Source organism: Oncorhynchus mykiss, chromosome 13 (genome assembly GCF_057628025.1).
Source record: "Oncorhynchus mykiss isolate SJ-2025 chromosome 13, ASM5762802v1, whole genome shotgun sequence".
NCBI classification, from domain to species: Eukaryota; Metazoa; Chordata; class Actinopteri; order Salmoniformes; family Salmonidae; genus Oncorhynchus; species Oncorhynchus mykiss.
Genome location: NC_143034.1, coordinates 85,744,701 through 85,768,288, shown reverse-complemented (window position 1 = coordinate 85,768,288; position 23,588 = coordinate 85,744,701). Strand labels below are relative to the sequence as shown.

The following is a 23,588-nucleotide window of genomic DNA, read 5'->3' as shown; positions in this document are numbered from 1 at the left end:
CTGTGTACATGTTGAGTTTAATGGGGGTGTCCTATTATTCCACATGCATAACACTTTTCATGTTTGAATTTACAGTCAAACGAGGCATGTTTGCCTTTGCAACGATAACCGGCTCTATTGGCTGCTGCCCGCAGCTTTCCCTTCTTCGAAACACAGCGCCCTCAGAGCTGTTTTACTGTATGACACAGAGTCGTGCCCCTTGCCTGCAAATCCAGAGCATTTCTATGTGCACTCCATGGCCAGGGACAGTAGGATTGCATTCTTAAACGTGAGATTAGGCTCTGATAACAAGCGTATTTGTATCCTGTCATCATTAATCCCACACACCAGCCGATCGAGTAGCATTTCCGATAATGTATTCCCATAGTTACAGTCCAGTGCTAGTTCTCAACTCAGACACATGTTCCCCCATCAATTCCCTAGCTCTTCTCATGCTGTGTAACAGTTTTGTTTCCGTCCCTCTCCTCACCCATACCTGTGACCCTCTGCACACATCAACATCCTCGAAGCATCGTTACCTATCCCTCCACAAAGGTGTGGCCTTTGCAGAGCAAGGGAAACAATTACTTCAAGGCACTGTTGCCAATATTTAGCGAGTATTCAGACCCCTCTAAGGACACATTTTCAAAATAGCGACAAATCTAGCGACTTTTTCTGGTGTTATTAGAGACTTTTGGAGACTCTGACGTCTTACTCTTCTCAATGAGCAGCAGGTGCTGCCATGGGCCCCACCCACGTCCCAAAGCACTCACATGTGGCCCAGTCCTCGAGCAGCAGTCAGAGCAGGAGATGTTCACCCCTCCGCGTCCAGACTGCAAATGAATCGCCGCTGGCTGAGTAAACATACATATACCAGCATCTTTCTCCACAGTATACAAAAAAAAATGATTTCAACATCCATTATTTCACCTTTCCTTGCAAATATCATGTTTACATTTTCAACTTTATTTTCCAAGTTTATGATTTATTTTAAATTCAATACATGCAATTGGCCCCATACTTTTGATTCATCTCGCTCTGTAGAAACAGAGCACAAACTCTCGCGATGTTTCCGTGCTTTGTGAACAGCCTCTCGATCTGGACACAAATAAGCTGCTTGCGCATCTCAGCTGACGCGGCGGGAACGGGGAGAGCTCGAGACCCTGGCGGAGGTGAGTTGTGTTTCCGGTAATAAAGAGTCTCTAACGTCATGATAGATAGTGTTAGAGTACATGGTACAGAGAGATACAGCTCCGTGTCACTGAGCTGCGCTCCGCTGGGAAACAGGGTGTCTGACAGGGCTGAGTAAGGAGAAGAGACCGCTGGTCTGCAACTAGTCACAGATAATTGTCCTTCCTCTCTCCATCCCAGCCCGAATCTCCTTTCCCTAACATGTGTATGCATCTAACCCACACCCTTAGAAGTATGTATATTCATCAGTCGCAGCTCAATCCGTTTCTAAACAGCTCCTGATGTAAAGCCCGTTCTGTTCGCTCCTCGCCTTGCGCTGTGAAAGGCGACATTGTATTCGCGAGACCCAACCGGGCTGCTGCTGCTGCACGTGACTAAACCCCGCTGTAATAACGGTGTATCTGAACCCATAACCTAACCATAATCTCTAACCCATCTGCTCTTATATCATCTAGCTGAAGGTGAGACGTGTGTGTGTGTCAGTCCCATGTTTCCTATGCGAGTTGTGTGGAACAGTGAGTGAAGGAATCGGACTAATAGTCTTATTTCTCCCTGGAGCATACAGACTCCTCCCCTCTCTCCTCTCCCCCACTCTCCTTTCCTCCCTTTTATCCTCCTCTCTCCAGTCCTTTCCTCTCCTGTCCTCCTCTCACCTCTCCTCATCTCTCCTCCTCTCATCTCTCCTCCCCTCCTCTCTCCTCCTCTCATCTCTCCTCATCTCTCCTGCCTTCCTCTCCCTTGTCCTCCTCTCCCTCCTCATCTCTCCTCCTCTCATCTCTCCTCCCCTCCCCTCTCCTGCCCTCCTCTCCCTCCTCTCCTCCCTTTAACCTCCTCTCCTCCTTTCCTCTCCACTCCTCCTTTTGTCTCTCCTCCTCTCATCTCTCCTCCCCTCTCTCCTGTCCTCCTCTCCCTCCTCTCATCTCTCCACTCTCTTCCTCTTCTCCTCTCTCCTGTCTTCCTCTCCTCTCCTCCCCTCCCTCTTCTCTCCTCTGCTTCTAACTACAGAATTGTGTGTGTACATCTCTACCGGAAGAGGAAGTGACACACTATAGCTGCAGAGTTCCATATTTAGAATGGTTGGAAAATAACTGTGAAGCTCTGTGTTTTAACACAGAGAACACTTCAGAAGAGATGGAATAGTAATTACTATATTTTTATCTGAGAGGGGCAGATGCAACAACAACAACTGCAATAGCAAGAACAGTAGGAAGAATATCACTAGTAAAACATCGATAAAAATAATAATAATTGGAATGACAGCCACATAACCTTTATTATTAGTAGTAATAGGTTATAGGTCCTTAGTGTGCGTGTGCGTACGTACCAGGGTTTCCGTTAGGAAAATGTGTCTCTGGACCCATATGCATTGGTTGGTAATCTGATTATGGCATCCACCCACAGAATCACATTTACATTATGGTAGTTCACCCACAGTGCTCAGAATGACAGAATTACATTTACATTATGGTAATTCACCCACAGTGCTCAGAATGACAGAATTACATTTACATTATGGTAATTTACCCACAGTGCTCAGAATGACAGAATTACATTTACATTATGGTAATTTACCCACAGTGCTCAGAATGACAGAATTACATTTACATTATGGTAATTCACCCACAGTGCTCAGAATGACAGAATTACATTTACATTATGGTAATTTACCCACAGTGCTCAGAATGACAGAATTACATTTACATTATGGTAATTCACCCACAGTGCTCAGAATGACAGAATTACATTTACATTATGGTAATTTACCCACAGTGCTCAGAATGACAGAATTACATTTACATTATGGTAATTCACCCACAGTGCTCAGAATGTTTACATTATGGTAATTCACCCACAGTGCTCAGAATGACAGAATTACATTTACATTATGGTAATTCATTTTGGCAGAACATGCAACTACAGGATGCAATGAAGTCCTTCTTACCAAATTCCGATGCACTTTGAAGATTGCTAATATGACTAGGATTATCATCAACTAGCATGGGATGCTAATATGACCAGGATTATCATCAACTAGCATGGGATGCTAATATGACTAGGATTGTGCCTTTGGCTACTGTAAAATTAAAGCAAATGTATTTGAAAACTAATAAAACACGAGAGAAATAGGTTACTGGTTTCAATGTCATATGGAAATCTTTATTTTTATTTTTTTTACATTTTAGTCATTTAGCAGATGCTCTTTTCCAGAGCAATTAGTGTTAAGTTCCTTGCTCAAGGGCACATCCATAGGTTTTTCACCTAGTTGGCTCGGGGATTCAAACCAGCAACCTTTCGGTTACTGGCCCAATGCTCTTATCCACTCAGCTGGACTCAGCTCCACTCACCTGCCGCCATAAAATAAATGCCTCCACATTTATAGAAATGGATTTTGGCTCGGCTACTTTGAAGCAAAGTGCCTCATAATTTGAAGTAAAACGTTAAGGTTTCACACAATTAAGTATGTTTTTAAAATGCATTCTGCCTCCAGCTCATTGCAGTGGTGTGACACGCTGAAGCCTACTTACCATTACCTAAGCACTTGAATGGAGAATGGGAAGAGCGCTTCAATAACCAGTTAAGAAATAAAAATAGTAGCTCTGTAGCTCTATGTTATCCTTGAGATGTTGATGCTTTGTTTCTAAATGTCAGCAAATGTTTTATGGCTTCATAGCATTGTTGCTGAGGCAGGTCTGACATATCACACTGGGAGAAAGAGGCTGGGTGTCTACGCTTGACACTTACATGCGACTTCTGCTAACAGAATACGAAGATCGCATTGAAAAGACAAGTCTAGATGCACAAAAGTCTGATTGTGGTCTGATTGTGTTCATATCTGGGTGACCACTCCGGGAGGTGGTCAGGGATGCATTATGTGCGGATTTCTCCTCAGTCTGGACTATCAGGCTGCCGAAAGCACATACAGTGGGAGACGTTATCAGTACTTCACCCACAAATCTCCAGAAAACGTGTTTTGGGAGCGAGGCACCTTTTTCCATTAAACGTTGGAGGAAATCCATTCCCAGCGTGTCTCTTTAGCTTTGCTAGCTGGCTGTCTAGCTACATAAGTTAGCTGGATAGTGGGCAACTGCTATCAGGTTGTCGTGTTATTATCAGATTTAGCCTGTTCCACTGTTTGCAGAATGCATACTGGCATTTCAGTCAAGGGAATCTGGACACAATGTGGACAAAGTAGACACATTTAAATGTAGGTGTAGATCCATGACGTGTCGGAATTCAATGATCAGAATACAAAAGCTGCATGAACTGTCAAGTCTAGACACGGCCAGAGAGCATGCAGACTGTGGAGCAGGGCTAGCTTGTGTGTGTGTGTATTTGGTGTTGCAATACTTCGCAAGTGGTCCTAGGGCAAGAGTCAAATATATGCCGTGGACCAAATAACCCCCCAAACATATTCAAGACAAATATTCTGCAGACCGACAAGCATTCCTCCATGGACCGGCGCCGGTCCACATACCTGGGTTTGATAAAGACTGCTCGAGTAGATTTAATGAAACATGCTGTTTATCCTGCGCATCTTTTACAGCATGTCATTGCTTGCCTTGTTGCTGCAGTGGTTTGCAAGTGATTTCCATTATTCTAATGCTGTCAATTCTTTTGGGTCTTCTTTTACACTGTGCTCATCTCTCTGTCTGTCCTGTGCAACTATTTGCAATGCATCAGTGCAACAATGTTATCATGAGCGGCCAAAGTGATCACACCATCTCCTTTCCCAGACAGTTCATTTGAACTGATACTGTAGGCCTATTTTACATTCAGCTGACCTTTCGCTAAGCACTGCCCAGAATGTTGGGGAACCAATGGCTGTGCTCCGTTTGATAGCAACTGGCACTAACAATTCTTACCAGTGCTGCTAATGTAATGACTTGTCCCTATATTTAGTTACTTTGTCCCTATATTTAGTTACTTTGTTCCTATATTTAGCAACATTCACACCCTTCCAATGACTTTGTCCCTATATTTAGTTACTTTGTCCCTATATTTAGTTACTTTGTTCCTATATTTAGCAACATTTCAGACCCTTCCAATGACTTTGTCCCTATATTTTGTTACTTTGTCCCTATATTTTGTTACTTTGTCCCTATATTTAGTTACTTTGTTCCTATATTTAGTGACTTCTCAGACCCTTCCAGTGACTTTGTCCCTATATTTAGTTACTTTGTCCCTATATTTAGTTACTTTGTCGCTATATTTAGTTACTTTGCCGCTATATGTAATGACTTGTCCCTACATTTAGTTACTTTGGCGCTATTTGTAATGACTTGTCCCTATATTTAGTTACTTTGTCCCTATATTTTGATACGTTGTCCCTATATTTTGTTACTTTGTCGCTATATTTTGTTACTTTGTCGCTATATTTAGTTACTTTGTCCCTATATTTAGCAACTTTTCAGACCCTTCCAATGACTTTGTCCCTATATTTAGCAACTTTGTCACTATAGTTAGCGACTTTTTCTCATGATTAGGTAATTATTGGAGTTAGGTGTGTTAGCTGGGACAAAACTGATACCAATCAGGCCCTGAGGACTGGAATTGCCCACCCCTGCACTAGCACCTAGGCTTGTGCTTGAGAGATTGTTTATGAGATCTTTGGTAATTTTCTATAATGTCTGCTACGTGAAGTGAGTCATTATTAGTGAATGTGCATTAAGCATGATTCTGGTTTTAATTGTGATAATAAAAAAAGGGCATTTTCATAGACAAACTTGAAAGCCAGACCAGCAAAAAGAAGGTTAAACTATTTGGATAAATTAATTAAATTATTAATTTCACAAGTCCTGAATTCAGTGTGTGTGTTTTAGAGGTCGACCGATTCTGATTTTTCAACGCCGATACCGATTTATTGGAGGACGAAAAAAAGCCGATATTGGTTAATCGGACGATTTTTATATATATATTTGTATTAATGACAATTACAACAATACTGAATGAACACTTTTATTCTAACTTAATATAATACATCAATAAAATCAATTTAGTCTCAAATAAATAATGAAACATGTTCAATTTGGTTTAAATAATGCAAAAACAAAGTGTTGGAGAAGAAAGTAAAAGTGCAATATGTGCCCTATATTTAGTTACTTTGTCCCTATATTTAGTTACTTTGTTCCTATATTTAGCAACATTTCACACCCTTCCAATGACTTTGTCCCTATATTTAGTTACTTTGTCCCTATATTTAGTTACTTTGTTCCTATATTTAGCAACATTTCAGACCCTTCCAATGACTTTGTCCCTATATTTTGTTACTTTGTCCCTATATTTTGTTACTTTGTCCCTATATTTAGTTACTTTGTTCCTATATTTAGTGACTTCTCAGACCCTTCCAGTGACTTTGTCCCTATATTTAGTTACTTTGTCCCTATATTTAGTTACTTTGTCGCTATATTTAGTTACTTTGCCGCTATATGTAATGACTTGTCCCTACATTTAGTTACTTTGGCGCTATTTGTAATGACTTGTCCCTATATTTAGTTACTTTGTCCCTATATTTTGATACGTTGTCCCTATATTTTGTTACTTTGTCGCTATATTTTGTTACTTTGTCGCTATATTTAGTTACTTTGTCCCTATATTTAGCAACTTTTCAGACCCTTCCAATGACTTTGTCCCTATATTTAGCAACTTTGTCACTATAGTTAGCGACTTTTTCTCATGATTAGGTCATTATTGGAGTTAGGTGTGTTAGCTGGGACAAAACTGATACCAATCAGGCCCTGAGGACTGGAATTGCCCACCCCTGCACTAGCACCTAGGCTTGTGCTTGAGAGATTGTTTATGAGATCTTTGGTAATTTTCTATAATGTCTGCTACGTGAAGTGAGTCATTATTAGTGAATGTGCATTAAGCATGATTCTGGTTTTAATTGTGATAATAAAAAAAGGGCATTTTCATAGACAAACTTGAAAGCCAGACCAGCAAAAAGAAGGTTAAACTATTTGGATAAATTAATTAAATTATTAATTTCACAAGTCCTGAATTCAGTGTGTGTGTTTTAGAGGTCGACCGATTCTGATTTTTCAACGCCGATACCGATTTATTGGAGGACGAAAAAAAGCCGATATCGGTTAATCGGACGATTTTTATATATATATTTGTATTAATGACAATTACAACAATACTGAATGAACACTTTTATTCTAACTTAATATAATACATCAATAAAATCAATTTAGTCTCAAATAAATAATGAAACATGTTCAATTTGGTTTAAATAATGCAAAAACAAAGTGTTGGAGAAGAAAGTAAAAGTGCAATATGTGCCATGTAAGAAAGCTAACGTTTCACTTCCTTGCTCAGAACATGAGAACGTATGTCTCAGCCTCCAGTATTTATGCTGCAGTAGTTTATGTGTCGGGGGGCTAGGGTCAGTTTGTTATATCTGGAGTACTTCTCCTGTCCTATTCGGTGTCCTGTGTGAATCTAAGTGTGCGTTCTCTAATTCTCTCCTTCTCTCTTTCTCTCTCTCGGAGGACCTGAGCCCTAGGACCATGCCCCAGGACTACCTGACATGATGACTCCTTGCTGTCCCCAGTCCACCTGGCTGTGCTGCTGCTCCAGTTTCAACTGTTCTGCCTTATTATTATTCGACCATGCTGATCATTTATGAACATTTGAACATCTTGGCCATGTTCTGTTATAATCTCCACCCGGCACAGCCAGAAGAGGACTGGCCATCCCACATATGCTCTCTCTAATTCTCTCTTTCTTTCTCTCTCTCGGAGGACCTGAGCCCTAGGACCATGCCCCAGGAATACCTGACATGATGACTCCTTGCTGTCCCCAGTCCACCTGACTGTGCTGCTGCTCCAGTTTCAACTATTCTGCCTTATTATTATTTGACCATGCTGGTCATTTATGAACATTTGAACATCTTGACCATGTTTTGTTATAATCTCCACCCGGCACAGCCAGAAGAGGACTGGCCACCCCACATAGCCTGGTTCCTCTCTAGGTTTCTTCCTAGGTTTTGGCCTTTCTAGGGAGTTTTTCCTAGCCACCGTGCTTCTTCACCTGCATTGCTTGCTGTTTGGGGTTTTAGGCTGGGTTTCTGTACAGCACTTTGAGATATCAGCTGATGTACGAAGGGCTATATAAAATAAATTTGATTGATTGATGAAGGCTGGTGGTTCCTTTTAACATGAGTCTTCAATATTCCCAGGGAAAAAGTTTTAGGTTTTGTTACACCCTGACCTTAGTTATCTTTGTTTTCTTTATTATTTTGGTTAGGTCAGAATGTGACGAGGGTGCTATGTGTGTTTTTGTCTTGTCTAGGGTTTTTGTACATCTATGGGGTTTTGGTATGTCTAGGTAAATGTAGGTCTATGGTGGCCTGAATTCGTTCCCAATCAGAGGCAGCTGTTTATCGTTGTCTCTGATTGGGGATCCTATTTAGGTTGCCATTTTCCGTTTTGGTTTTGTGAGTTATTGTCTATGTGTAGTTGCCTGTCAGCACTCGGTTTATATAGCGTCACGGTTATTTTGTTTAGTGTTCTTTCTTTATTAAAATAAGTATGTATTCATATCACGCTGCGCCATCAATACGACAAGGTTGTAGTTATTATAGGACTATTTCTCTCTATACCATTTGTATTTCATATACCTTTGACTATTGGATGTTCTTATAGGCACTATAGTATTGCCAGCCTAATCTCGGGAGTTGACAGGCTTGAAGTCATAAACAGCTCAATGCTTGAAGCACTGCGAAGAGCTGCTGGCAAACGCAGGAAAGTGCTGTTTGAATGAATGCTTACGAGCCTGCTGCTGCCTACCACCACTTAGTCAGACTGCTCTATCATAGATTTAATTATAACAACACACAGAAATACGAGCCTTAGGTCATTAATATGGTCAAATCCGGAAACTATCATTTTGAAAACAAAACATTAATTATTTCAGTGAAAGACGGAACCGTTCCGTATTTTATCTAAGTCTGAATATTGCTGTTACATTGCACAACCTTTAATGTTATGTCATAATTATGTTCTGTCAAATTAATTACGGTCTTTGTTAGGAAGAAATGGTCTTCACACAGTTCGCAACAAGCCAGGCAGCCCAAATTGCTGCATTTACCCTGACTCTGCTTGCACAGAATGCAAGAGAAGTGACACAATTTCCCTAGTTAATATAAATTCATGTTAGCAGGCAATATGAACAAAATATGCAGGTTTAAAAATATATACTTGTGTATTGATTTTAAGAAAGGCATTGATGTTTATGGTTAGGCACACATTGGTGCAACGACAGTGCTTTTTTCGTGAATTCGCTTGTTAAATCATCCCCCGTTTGGCAAAGTAGGCTGTGATTTGATGCTAAATTAACAGGCACCGCATCGATTATATACAACGCAGGACAAGCTAGATAAACTAGTAATATCATCAACCATGTGTAGTTGTGAAGATTGATAGTTTTTTATAAGATAAGTTTAATGCTAGCTAGCAACTTACCTTGGCTCCTAGCTGCACTCGTGTAACAGGTAGTCAGCCTGCCACGCAGTCTCCTCGTGGAGTGCAATGTAATCGGCCATAATCGGCGTCCAAAAATGCAGATTCCCGATTGTTATGAAAACTTGAAATTTGGCCCTAATTAATCGGCCATTTCGATTAATGGGTCGACCTCTAGTGTGTTTGTGTAACAGTGTTTGTGTAACAGTCTATGTTCTCTGCTGCTTGTGTTAAGGGTGTCAACATGGGGAAGTGGAGGTGGTTCCGTGTCTCTCTGGTTCTGGGTTCAGTCTTTATGATCCTGTTGATTATTCTCTACTGGGACGACGTTGGAGCCTCTCACCTCTACCTGCCCCCCCTCTCCCCCCGGCCCGCCCCTCACCACTCCCCCACACACCCAACCCCCTCCTTCCTCTCTGACATCAATGCCTTCGTAAACCAGTTCCTGGAGGGAACCAATGATCCTACAGATTCCGCCCCCCCAGACTCTGCCAACCAATCAGAGCACGCTGAGGAGCGGTACGTTCCCCGGAGGGAGTGGAAAGTCCATCTGACGCCCATCGACCCCGAGAAACGACTAGGACAGGTAATCCTAACCCTCTCTCTCAATGCAATTCAATGTAAGGGCTCTGTTGGCATGGGAAAACATCTGTTTACATTGCCAAAGCAAGTGAAGTAGATAATAAACAAAAGTGAAATAAACAATACAAATTTACAGAAAACATTACACTCACAAAAGTTAAAAAGAAAATAAAGACATTTCAAATGTCTTATCACTTGCAAATAGTTAAAGTACAAAAGGGAAAATAAATCAAACTTAAATGTGTTTGTTCTTCACTGGTTTCCCTTTTCTTGTGGCAACAGGTCACACATCTTGCTGCTGTGATGGCGCACTGGTATTTCACCGAGTAAATATGGGAGTTTATCAAAATTGGGTTTGTTTTTTAATTCTTTGTAGGTCTGTGTTTAATCTGAGGGAAATATGTGTCTCTAATATGGTCATACATTGGGCAGGAGGTTAGGAAGTGCAGCTTAGTTTCCACCTCATTTTGTGGGCAGTGTGCACATAGCCTGTCTTCTCTTGCTAGCCAGGTCTGCCTATGGCGTCCTTTCTCAATAGCAAGGCTATGCTCTCTAAGTCTGTACATAGTCAAAGCTTTCCTTAAGTTTGTGTCAGTCACAGTGGTCAGGTATTCTGCCACGGTGCTCTCTGTTTAGGACCAAATAGCATTCCAGTTTGCTCAGTTTTTTTGTTAATTCTTTCCAATGTCTCAAGTAATTATCTTTTTGTTTTCTCATGATTGGGTCTAATTGTGTTGCTGTCCTGGGACTCAGTGGGGTCTGTTTGTGTTTGTGTTTATGAACAGAGTCGCAGAACCAGCTTGCTTAGGGGACTCTTCTCCAGATTCATCTCTCTGTAGGTGATGGCTTTGTTATGGAAGGTTTGGGAATTGCTTCCTTTTAGGTGGTTGTAGAATTTAACAGCTCTTTTCTGGATTTTGATAATTAGCAGGTATCGGCCTAATTCTGCTCTGCATACATTACTCTGCATGTTTTACTTTGTACACAGAGGATGTTTTTGCAGAATTCTGCATGCATGTCTCAATTTGGTGTTTGTCTCATTTAGTTTATTCTTGGTTGGTGAGCGGACCCCATACCTCAAAACCATAAAGGGCAATGGGTTCTATAACATGATTCGAGTATTTTTAGCCAGATCCTAATTGGGATTTTAAATGGTATGTTCCTTTTTATGGTATAGAAGGCTCTTCTTGCCTTGTCTCTCAGATCGATCACAGCTCTGTGGCACTGATGTTTGGCCGAGTTATGTATAGTTTTTTGTGTGCTCTAGGGCAACGGTGTCTAGATGGAATTTTTATTTGTGGTCCTGGTAACTGGACCTTTTTTGGAACACCATTATTTTTGTCTTACTGAGATTTACTGTCAGGGCCCAGGTCTGACAGAATCTGTGCAGAAGATCTTGGTGCTGCTGTAGGCCCTCCTTGTTTGGGGACAGGAGCACCAGATCATCAGCAAACAGTAGACATTTGACTTCAGATTCTAGTAGGGTGAGGCCGGTTGCAGACTGTTCTAGTGCCCTCACCGATTCCTTGATATATATGTTGAAGAGGGTGGGGCTCAAGCTGCATCCCTGTCTCACTCCACAACCCTGTGGAAAGAAATTTGTTTTTTTTGCCAATCTTAACTGCACACTTGTTTTTTTGTGTACATAGATTTTATAATGTCGTATGTTTTTTCCCCAACACCACTGTCCATCAATTTGTATAGCAGGCCCTCATACCAAATTGAGTCAAATATTTTTTGAAATCAACAAAGCATGAGAAGACTTTGCCTTTCTTTTAGTTAGTTTGTTTGTTAATTAGGGTATGCAGGGTGAGTACGTGGTCTATCATACAGTAATTTGGTAAAAAAAATACAATTTGACATTTGCTCAATGCAGAGGATTTTCCCAAGGTTGCTGTTGACAAATATCCCACAGTAGTTATTGGGGTCAAATTTGTTTCTCTCTCTCACCTCTCACTCTTGTTTTCATGCCTCTCGCTCTCTCCCCCCTCCGCTCTCTCCCCACTCTCTCTCTTTTCAGGAGAGAAGGCGGCAGCGTCTCCATGACCTCTGTCACCATGGTGATGACCTGGCTTTTCCGGGAAAGAACCGTTCGTTTGACGACATCCCCAACAGGGAGCTGGATCACCTGATCGTCGACGACCGCCACGGTATCATATACTGCTATGTCCCCAAGGTACACACACACACACACACACAAACGGCCACGGGCTCATATTGTTTTATTTAACCTTTATTTAACCAGGCAAGTCAGTTCAGAACAAATTATTAACTGACCTATTTACAATGATGGCCAAACCCGGACGACGCTGTGCCAATTGTGCGCCGCCCTATGGGACTCCCAATCACGGCCGGTTGTGATACAGCCTGGATTCGAACCTGTAGTGATGCCTCTAATCAAATCAAATATGTTCATGAAGCCATTTTTACACCAGCCTAAAACCCCAAACAGCAAGCAATGCAGATGTAGAAGCACGGTGGCTAGGAAAAACTCCCAAGAAAGGCCAGAACCTAGGAAGAAACCTAGAGAGGAACCAGGCTGTGAGGGGTGGCCAGTCCTCTTCTGGCTGTGCTGCGTGGAGATTATAACAGTACATGGCCAAGTTGTTCAAATGTTCATAATGACCAGCAGGGTCAAATAATAATAATCATCACAGTGGTTAGCTCCTGAGGTGCTGACCTGTTGCACCCCCTGATTATTATTAATTGACCCTGCTGGTCATCTATGAACGTTTGAACATCTTGGACACCTTGGCCATAATCTTCACCCGTCACAGCCAGAAGAGGACTGAACACCCCTCACAGCCTGGTTCCTCTCTAGGTTTCTTCCTAGGTTCTGGCCTTTCTAGGGAGTTTTTCCTAGCCACCGTGCTTCTACATCTGCATTGCTTGCTGTTTGGGGTTTTAGGCTGGGTTTCTGTATAGCACCTTGTGATATCGGCTGATGTATGAAGGGCTTTATGAATACATTTGATTGATTGATAGAGGGTTTAACAGGTCAGCACCTCAGGAGTAAATGTCAGTTGGCTTTTCATAGCCGAGCATTCAGAGTTAGAGACAGCAGGTGCGGTAGAGAGAGAGAGTTAAACAAATAAATAAAGTCCGGACAAGGTAGCACGTCAGGTGAACAGGTCAGGGTCTCAGCACTGAGATGCAGTGCCTCAGACCGCTGTGCCACTCGGAGTCAAACCCACCACTGGTGTGCTTGGCCAAAGAGCTCTATTTTTATGTAATCTGACCATTGCACAGGTTCCAATCCAAGTTCCAATGCCGTTTAGCAATCTCCAGGCGTTTACATTTTTAGGATGACATAAAAGTAGAGGTCTTTGGCCAGGTCTTTGGCCATGCACACCAGTGGAGTTAAAAGAAAGATGCAGAAAAGAAGCCCATACCTACTGTCCAATGTGGTGCTGGGTCTTACTTGGCTGTGTAGGGATTAGAAGAAGGAGAGTGATGGAGTAATGCATTAGATGACCTGGCCTCCACAATCACCCCACCTCTTGAGATTGAGATGGTTTGGGATGAGTTGGAATGCAGAGTGAAGGAAAATCAGCCAACAAGTGCTCAGCATATGTGGGAACTCCTTCAATACGGTTGGAAAAGCAATCCTCATGAAGCTGGTTGAGAGAATGCCAAGAGTGTGCAAAGCTATGCAAAGGGTGGCTACAATAGAAAATATATTTTGATTTGTTTAACACTTGTTTGGTTACTACGTGATTCCATATGTGTTATTTTATAGTTTTGATGTTTTCACTATTATTTTACAATATAGAAAATAGTCAAAATAAAGAAAACCCTTGAATGAATAGGTGTGTCCTAACTTTTGACTGGTACTGTATACAGTGGGGCAAAAAAGTATTTAGTCAGCCACCAATTGTGCAAGTTCTCCCACTTAAAAATATGAGAGAGGCCTGTAATTTTCATCATAGGTACACTTCAACTATGACAGACAAAATGAGAAAAAAAAAATTCCAGAAAATCACATTGTAGGAGTTTTAATGAATTTATTTGCAAATTATGGTAGAAAATAAGTATTTGGTCACCTACAAACTAGCAAGATTTCTGGCTCTCACAGACCTGTAACTTCTTCTTTAAGAGGCTCCTCTGTCCACCACTCGTTACCTGTATTAATGGCACCTGTTTGAACTTATCAGTATAAAAGACACCTGTCCACAAGACTGAATCTGCAATAGGTAAGCAGCTTGGTTTGAAGAAATCAACTGTGGGAGCAATTATTAGGAAATGGAAGACATACAAGACCACTGATAATCTTCCTCGATCTGGGGCTCCACGCAAGATCTCACCCCGTGGGGTCAAAATGATCACAAGAACAGTGAGCAAAAATCCCAGAACCACACAGGGGGACCTAGTGAATGACTTGCAGAGAGCTGGGACCAAAGTAACAAAGCCTACCATCAGTAACACACTACGCCGCCAGGGACTCAAATCCTGCAGTGCCAGACGTGTCCCCCTGCTTAAACCAGTACATGTCCAGGCCCGTCGGAAGTTTGCTAGAGAGCCTTTGGATGATCCAGAAGAAGATTGGGAGAATGTCATATGGTCAGATGAAACCAAAATATAACTTTTTGGTAAAAACTAAACTCGTCGTGTTTGGAGGACAAAGAATGCTGAGTTGCATCCAAAGAACACCATACCTACTGTGAAGCATGGGGGTGGAAACATCATGCTTTGGGGCTGTTTTTCTGCAAAGGGACCAGGACGACTGATCCGTGTAAAGGAAAGAATGAATGGGGCCATGTATCGTGAGATTTTGAGTGAAAACCTCCTTCCATCAGCAAGGGCATTGAAGATGAAACGTGGCTGGGTCTTTCAGCATGACAATGATCCCAAACACACCGCCCGGGCAATGAAGGAGTGGCTTCGTAAGAAGCATTTCAAGGTCCTGGAGTGGCCTAGCCAGTCTCCAGATCTCAACCCCATAGAAAATCTTTGGAGGGAGTTGAAAGTCTGTGTTGCCCAGCAACAGCCCCAAAACATCACTGCTCTAGAGGAGATCTGCATGGAGGAATGGGCCAAAATACCAGCAACAGTGTGTGAAAACCTTGTGAAGACTTACAGAAAACGTTTGACCTCTGTCATTGCCAACAAAGGGTATATAACAAAGTATTGAGAAACTTTTGTTATTGACCAAAAACTTATTTTCCACCATAATTTTCAAATAAATTCATAAAAAATATTACAATGTGATTTTCTGGATTTTTTTTCTCATTTTGTCTGTCATAGTGTACCTATGATGAAAATTACAGGCCTCTCATCTTTTTAAGTGGGAGAACTTGCACAATTGGTGGCTGACTAAATACCTTTTTGCCCCACTGTATATTGTATGTATATTTATATTGACTGTAGGTGGCGTGTAGTAACTGGAAGAGGATCATGATCGTGCTCAGTGAGAGTCTGCTCCAGGAGGGAGTTCCGTACAGGGACCCTCTGGCGGTTCCTCAGGAGATGGTCCACAACAGCAGCCTCCACTTCACCTTCAACAAGTTCTGGAAACGCTACGGGAAGTTCTCACGACACCTGATGAAGGTCAGTTCACTTCTAATCTCTTACCTCTAACATGAACCCTGATGGTGGTCAGTTAACAGCTGACATGAACCCTGATGGTGGTCAGTTAACAGCTGACATGAACCCTGATGGTGGTCAGTTAACAGCTGACATGAACCCTGATGGTGGTCAGTTAACAGCTGACATGAACCCTGATGGTGGTTAGTTAACAGCTGACATGAACCCTGATGGTGGTCAGTTAACAGCTGACACGAACCCTGATGAAGGTCAGTTAACAGCTGACATGAACCCTGATGGTGGTCGGTTAACAGCTGACATGAACCCTGATGGTGGTCAGTTAACAGCTGACACTAACCCTGATGGTGGTCAGTTAACAGCTGACACGAACCCTGATGGTGGTCAGTTAACAGCTGACATGAACCCTGATGGTGGTCAGTTAACAGCTGACACTAACCCTGATGGTGGTCAGTTAACAGCTGACATGAACCCTGATGGTGGTCAGTTAACAGCTGACATGAACCCTGATGGTGGTCAGTTAACAGCTGACACTAACCCTGATGGTGGTCAGTTAACAGCTGACACTAACCCTGATGGTGGTCAGTTAACAGCTGACATGCACCCTGCTGGTGGTCAGTTCACAGCTGGCACATTTGGTTTAATTTATTATATAAAGCTGAAAGTGATGTATTCAGTGCATTTGGAAAGTATTCAGACCCCTTTTTCCACATTTTGTTACGTTACAGCCTTATTCTAAAATTGATTAAATTGTTTTTTCCCCCTCATCAATCTATACACAATATCCCATAATGACATCACAATATCCCATAATGACATCACAATACCCCATAATGACATCACAATACCCCATAATGACAAAGCAAAAAACAGTTTTAGAAATGTGTGCAAATATATTAAAAATAAAACTTCAATGTCATTTAAATAAGTTTCCAGACCCTTTACTTAGTAGTTTGTTGAAGCACCTTTGGCAGCGATTACATCGTAGAGTCTTCCTGGGTATGATGCTACAACCTTGGCACACCTGTATTTGGAGAGTTTCTCCCATTCTTCTCTGCAGATCCTCTCAAGCTCTGTCAGGTTGGATGGGGAGCGTTGCTGCACAGCTGTTTTCAGGTCTCTCCAGAGATGGAAGGTGAACCTTCACCCCAGTCCGAAGTCCTGAGCGCTCTGGAGCAGGTTTTCATCAAGGATTTCTCTGTACTTTGCACCGTTCATCTTTCCCTCGATCCTGACTAGTCTCCCAGTCCCTGCCGCTGACAAACATCCCCACAGCATGATGCTGCCACCACCGTGCTTCACTGTAGGGATGGTGCCTCCAGATGTGACGCTTGGCATTCAGGCCAAAAAGTTCAATCTTGGATTCATCAGAGAATCTTGTTTCTCATGGTCGGAGAGTCTTTAGGTGCCTTTTGGCAAACTCCAAGTGGGCTGTCATGTGCCTTTTAATGAGAAGTGGCTTCCGTCTGGCCACTCTATCATAAAGGCCTGATTGGTGGAGTGCTGCAGAGATGGTTGTCCTTCTGGAAGGTTCTCCCATCTCCACAGACGAACTCTGGAGTTCTTTCAGAGTGACCATCGGGTTCTTGGTCACCTCTTTGACCAAGGCCCTTCTTCCCCGATTGCTCAGTTTGGCCGGGCGGCCAGTTCCAGGAAGAGTCTTGGTGGTTCCAAACTTCTTCCATTTCAGAATGATGGAGGACACTGTGTTCTTGGGGACCATCAATACGGCAGAAATGTTTTGGTTCCCTTCCCCAGATCTGTGCCTCAAGACTATCCTGTCTCGGAGCTCTACGGACAATTCCTTCAACCTCATGGCTTGGTTTCTGCTCTGACATACACTGTGGGACCTTATATAAACAGGCGTGCGCCTTTCCAAATCCTGTCCAATCAATTGAATTTATCACAGGTGGACTCCAATAAAGTTGTAGAAACATCTCAAGGATGACCAATGGAAACAGGATTCACCTGAGCTCAATTTCAAGTCTCATAGCGAAGGGTCTGAATACTTATTATAAATAAGGTATATCTGTTTTTATTTGTAATACATTTTAAAACATTTCTAAAAACCTGTATCAACTTGTACCTTTGTCATTATGGGGTATTGTGATGTCATTATGGAGTATTGTGATGTCATTATGGGGTATTGTGATGTCATTATGGGGTATTGTGATGTCATTATGGGGTATTGTGGTGTCATTATGGGGTATTGTGGTGTCATTATGGGGTATTGTGATGTCATTATGGGGTATTGTGATGTCATTATGGGGTATTGTGTGTAGATTGAGGGGGGAAAACATATTGAATCCATTTTTAAAATAAGGCTGCAACGTAACAAAATGTGAATTCTTTCCAAATGCACTGTGTATTTGTTTTGAAGGTGGTTTTAATAAAGGTGGTTTTGTTTATTGTCAAGGTGAAGCTCCAGAAGTACACTAAGTTCCTGTTCGTCAGAGATCCGTTCGTCCGCCTCATCTCAGCGTATCGGAACAAGTTTGAGCAGCCCAACGAGGAATTCTACCGCCGATTCGCTCTGCTCATGCTCCGTCGCTATGGTAACCACTCTGAACCTCCCGTGGCAGTGGGCGACGCGTTTCCTGCGGGAATCCGCCCCTCCTTCTCAGAGTTCGTCCAATACCTACTGGACCCCAAGACGGAGAGCGACGCCCCCTTCAACGAGCACTGGAGACAGGTCTACCGGCTATGCCACCCCTGTCAAATACAGGTAATATATGAAAATACTAGATTATTATCCAATGTCTAAGAATAAGTATTTTGGCAGAAGTAAGGGCCAACAAGATCCACCTTCTTGTGAAAGAAGAGTTCTGCATTTATCAGACCAGCAAACATCAGTTCCCACTACTTTACAAATAACATGGATTCTACTATTCTACCAGTGCAGTAGAGGGACGGGTCCTTAACCTGTTGGATCTCTAGGGGCGCTATTTCATTTTTGGATAAAAAACGTTCCCGTTTTAAGCGCGATATTTTGTCACGAAAAGATGCTCGACTATGCATATTCTTGACAGTTTTTGAAAGAAAACACTCTGAAGTTTCAGAATCTGCAAAGATATTGTCTGTAAGTGCCCCAGAACTCATTCTACAGGCGAAACCAAGATGAAACGTCAAACAGGAAATGAGCAGAATTTCTGAAGCTCTGTTTTCTAATGTATCCTTATATGGCTGTGAATGCGACAGGAATAAGCTTAGACCTTCTGCCGTTTCCCCAAGATGTCGGCAGCATTGTGACGCATTTGTAGGCATATCATTGGAAGATTGACCATAAGAGACTACATTTTCCAAGTGTCCGCCTGGTGTCCTGCGTCGAAATTGGTGCGCAAAGCCAGCTGCAAGTATTTTTCCATTTGATTGAGAGGAGAAACCATGCTTCCACGAACAATATATCATCGAAGAGATATGTGAAAAACACCTTGAGGATTGATTCTAAACCACGTTTGCCATGTTTTCAGTCGATATTATGGAGTTAATTTGGAAAAAAGTTCGCGTTTTGAGGACTGAATTTTTGGGGGTTTTTTGTAGCCAAATGTGATGTACAAAACGGAGCTATTTCTAATACACAAAGAATCTTTTTGGAAAAAACTGAGTATTTGCTATCTAACTGAGAGTCTCCTCATTGAAAACATCCGAAGTTCTTCAAAGGTAAATGATTTTATTTTAAGGATTTTATGTTTTTGTTGAAATGTTGCGTGCTGGATGCTAACGCTAATGCTAACGCTAAATGCTACGCTAGCTAGCTACTTTTACACAAATGATTGTTTTCCTATGGTTGAGAAGCATATTTTGAAAATCTGAGATGACAGTGTTGTTTACAAAAGGCTAAGCTTGAGAGATGGCATATTTATTTCATTTCATTTGCAATTTTCATGAATAGTTAACGTTGCGTTATGGTAATGAGCTTGAGTCTGTATTCACGATACCGGATCCGGGATGGGGAGATCAGAGAGGTTAAGATAGGACTGATTGATCCTGTGGCTCAGCTGCATCTCCAACAGCCATTCAACAAGCTTGTATAAATGTGTTACCCATTTCTTTCTAGGTTGTATTGAACATGTTCAGTCATAAGGACCATTCATCAGAGGACATGTCACTGTGTAAATCTGCTTCCCATTGTTTTTTCACCTTTGCCAATGGGTCAGCCATTTCATCTAGTAGACAAGAATATAAGGGAAGTCGAGCCTTTTCTATTGTTTTGTTTAAGCAGCAACCTTTCAATTGGGTTGGTACTCAGGCAACTCTGCAATTGTAGGGATTTCCAAAACTGTGTCTTGGGGCAAATCAAATGTTACAGACATGTTCAAAGATATCAATTTTGGACATGTCAACAAAACAAATTGTATTTCTATGAAAATGACCCCTGTCTACTGAGGGTAAATATTGGTATTTTATTTGTAAAAACCAGTATCCCCTTTGTCATTATGGGTTATTGTGTGTAGATTGATGAGGCAAATGATGTTGCAAAAGCAGCAGCTACTCTTCCTGGGGTCCACACAGAGCACACAGCACACAGCACAGAGCACAGAACACAGAGCACAGAACACAGAACACACAGCACAGAACACACAGCACAGCACAGAACACAGAGCACAGAACACAGAACATGATACAGAACATTGATAGACAAGAACAGCTCAAGGACAGAACTACATACATTTAAAAATGGCACACACAGCCTACATATCAATACATACACACACACACACTATCTAGGTCCAATAGGGGAGAGCCGTTGCATTATCTGTTTCTTGAAACCAGGTTTGCTGTTCATTCTCTCACTATGAGACGGAAAGGGATACTGTTAACAAAGAAGAAAACAGACAACACAGACTGATGCTGGTGCGTGCTAGTCAATTTGTTTGGGTTAACTTTCTCTCTCTCTCCCCCTCTCTCCCCTGCCCCCTCCCAGTATGACTTTGTGGGTCAGCTGGAGACGGTTGAGGAGGATGCTGAACAGCTGCTGAGGGTTTTGAAGGTGGACAACGTGGTTGACTTCCCCCCCTCTCACAGGAACCACACGGCCAGCAGCTGGCAGGAGGACTGGTTCAGCAGGGTGCCCCTAGTGGCCAGGAGGAGTCTCTACAGGCTGTATGAACCAGACTTCAGACTGTTTGGCTACTCCAGACCAGACTCCCTGCTAGACTGACTGACTACAACTACACTCAGAAAAAATGGCTTTTCTAAAAGGGCTCTTTTCTTGTCCCCATAGGAGAACCCTTTTTGGTCCCAGGTATAACGTTTTGGTGGTGAAACAGGTTCTACTTAGAACCTTTTAGTGATGAAACTGTTCCACGTAGAACCTTGAATTAATTAAACCGTTCTACTTGGAACCAAAAATAGCTATTGTCAGTGGGTTCTCCTATGGGGAAAATCGAAGAATCCTTTATGGTTCCAGGTTGTACATTATTTTCTAAGACCAGCCAGACCAGAGTGCTGCATCTTCTGCTCCTGTTCTGGACTCAGCAGGAGAACAGAGGAAAGTTAGAGTTAGGTTCAACTTCCTTTGGAGAAGACTTGGACTCCTGACTGCTGGAACCCTGGTGGCTTTGATGTCATCATGGAACCCTGGTGTCTGTTATGTCATCATGGAACCTTGGTGTCTGTCATGTCATCATGGAACCCTGGTGTCTGTCATGTCATCATGGAACCCTGATGGAACCCTGGTCACTACTGATCATCCTATGAGGAGTTGGACTGTTTGGGAATTCGTTGTTTTCTAGTTGTTTTTAATGTTCACTTATTTTCCAGCGTTAAAGTTAAGCATGAAAGGGATTTTTTTGTGTTTTATGTTTTAATGTGGAAAGGAAATGCCTTGTTTCACAGTGACCGATGCCAACATTATCACCCTTCTATAAGGAAGCCATCAGGACCTGAGGAGTTGTAGGGTTATGTTGAAGGGAATGATTTTCTGAAACAAACCCAATGGGTGTGCTACTACTGGAAGCAGGGGGAAACATGTTACAACATGCTACCGGATAAAAAGAGGAAGACAGGGTTAGACAGGAGGTTAGGGTTAGACAGGAGGTTAGGGTTAGACAGGAGGTTAGGGTTAGACAGGAGGTTAGGGTTAGACAGGAGGTTGGGGTTAGACAGGGGGCTGGGGTTAGACAGGAGGTTGGGGTTAGACAGGAGGTTGGGGTTAGACAGGAGGTTGGGGTTAGACAGGAGGTTGGGGTTAGACAGGAGGTTGGGGTTAGACAGGAGGTTGGGGTTAGACAGGAGGTTGGGGTTAGACAGGAGGTTGGGGTTAGACAGGAGGTTGGGGTTAGACAGGAGGTTGGGGTTAGACAGGGTTAGGGTTAGACGGGGTTAGGTTTAGACAGGAGGTTAGGGTTAGACAGGAGGTTAGGGTTAGACAGGAGGTTAAGGTTAGATAGGGGGCAGGGTTAAACAGGAGGTTAGGGTTAGAGTTAGACGGGGTTAGAGGGTTCGAGTTAGACAGGGCGTTAGAGGGTTAGAGTTAGACAGAGAGTTAGACGGGGTTAGAGGGTTAGGGCCTTTGGTTGGAATGAAAATAAAAAGTTTACACAGCAAAGTATTTTTGTAAATAATAATTTTTTTAAACTCATTTTTTAAATATACAGAACATCTGTATATTTGAGGTCTTAAAGGGATGACCTATCTATCGGGCTTAAAGGGATGGTGTCAGTGTTTTATGTACCTTGCTGATGCTATGTAATAGGGTTGTATAGGGGTGTGCACAATGATAGTCTGTGTTTACTGTGAACTGTTGTCTGTTATTTCATGATAATGATCTGTGCCACAAACCTCGTCATTCACAGAGTAGAATCTACATGTTGGGTTAGAGTGTTTCCATCTGACAGTACATCAACAGGATTGTTCTAGAATCCCTTAGAGCAGAATAATCATGTTGTTCTAGAATCCCTCAGAGCAGAATCATCATGTTGTTCTAGAATCCCTCAGAGCAAAATCATCATGTTGTTCTAGAACCCCTCAGAGCAGAATCAGCATGTTGTTCTAGAATCCCTCAGAGCAGAATCTTCTCTTCTATACAGAATGACTAACATTATTCTGATGTGGGTCTATGTCTTGATTTCAGTATTCTAGTTTTATTGGATTTCAGAATGATGTATATTTCATCAGAAATATAAACTAAGGCATGAACCAAGTCTGCTGCTGTGTTATCACCCTGACCCCTAACCCTGACTTGTTAAGGCCAGTTGCCACATATGGATCCTTTGGTGTTAGACTGGTGATGATTGGGTCCATCCCTTAATCCAACACACACAAACATACACACACTTTTACCCTCATCATATGCTGCTGTTACTCTGTTCTTATTTATTATTATTTTTAAATTAACTTTATATATAGATTTTCAGATATAACAACAAAAACAGTACAACACCAGCCACTCATTCTCCCATCCATCCCCTCTCTCCAACCCTCCACTCCCTCCCTCCAAACCATCCACCCACCAAGGCATCTATAAAAGTTAGATCAAATCAAATTTTATTTGTCACATACACATTAACCATGTGCCTACCACTGTTGTGTCGTCCGCAAACTTGATGATTGAGTTGGAGGCGTGCGTGGCCACGCAATCGTGGGTGAACAGGGAGTACAGGAGAGGGCTCAGAACGCACCCTTGTGGGGCCCAGATGTTAATGCGAGTGTAGCGAAATGCTTGTGCTTCTAGTTCCGACAATGCAGTAATAACCAACGGGTACTCTAGCTAACAATTCCAAAACTACTACCTTATACACACAAGTGTAAAGGGATAAAGAATATGTACATAAAGATATATGAATGAGTGATGGTACAGAGCGGCATAGGCAAGATGCAGTAGATGGTATC

The 23,588-nt window shown here is 42.3% G+C and overlaps 1 protein-coding gene across 2 annotated transcripts; it reads left to right on the top strand.

The window, feature by feature from the left end:
* The first annotated feature begins 1,034 nt into the window (after positions 1-1,034).
* On the top strand, positions 1,035-22,899 carry chst12a (carbohydrate sulfotransferase 12a). Of its 2 annotated transcripts, XM_036972954.2 has the most exons (6): positions 1,035-1,151; positions 9,868-10,218; positions 12,235-12,390; positions 15,582-15,761; positions 18,172-18,480; positions 20,680-22,899. In XM_036972954.2, the coding sequence occupies exons 2-6, from the start codon at positions 9,877-9,879 to the stop codon at positions 20,914-20,916; spliced, it is 1,224 nt and encodes a 407-aa protein (XP_036828849.2). In that variant the 5' UTR covers positions 1,035-1,151; positions 9,868-9,876; the 3' UTR covers positions 20,917-22,899. The 2 variants fall into 2 exon arrangements, with proteins under 2 accessions (XP_036828849.2, XP_090054120.1); XM_090197994.1 differs by lacking the exon at positions 1,035-1,151 and having other exon boundaries at positions 9,829-10,218.
* Positions 22,900-23,588: the final 689 nt, after the last annotated feature.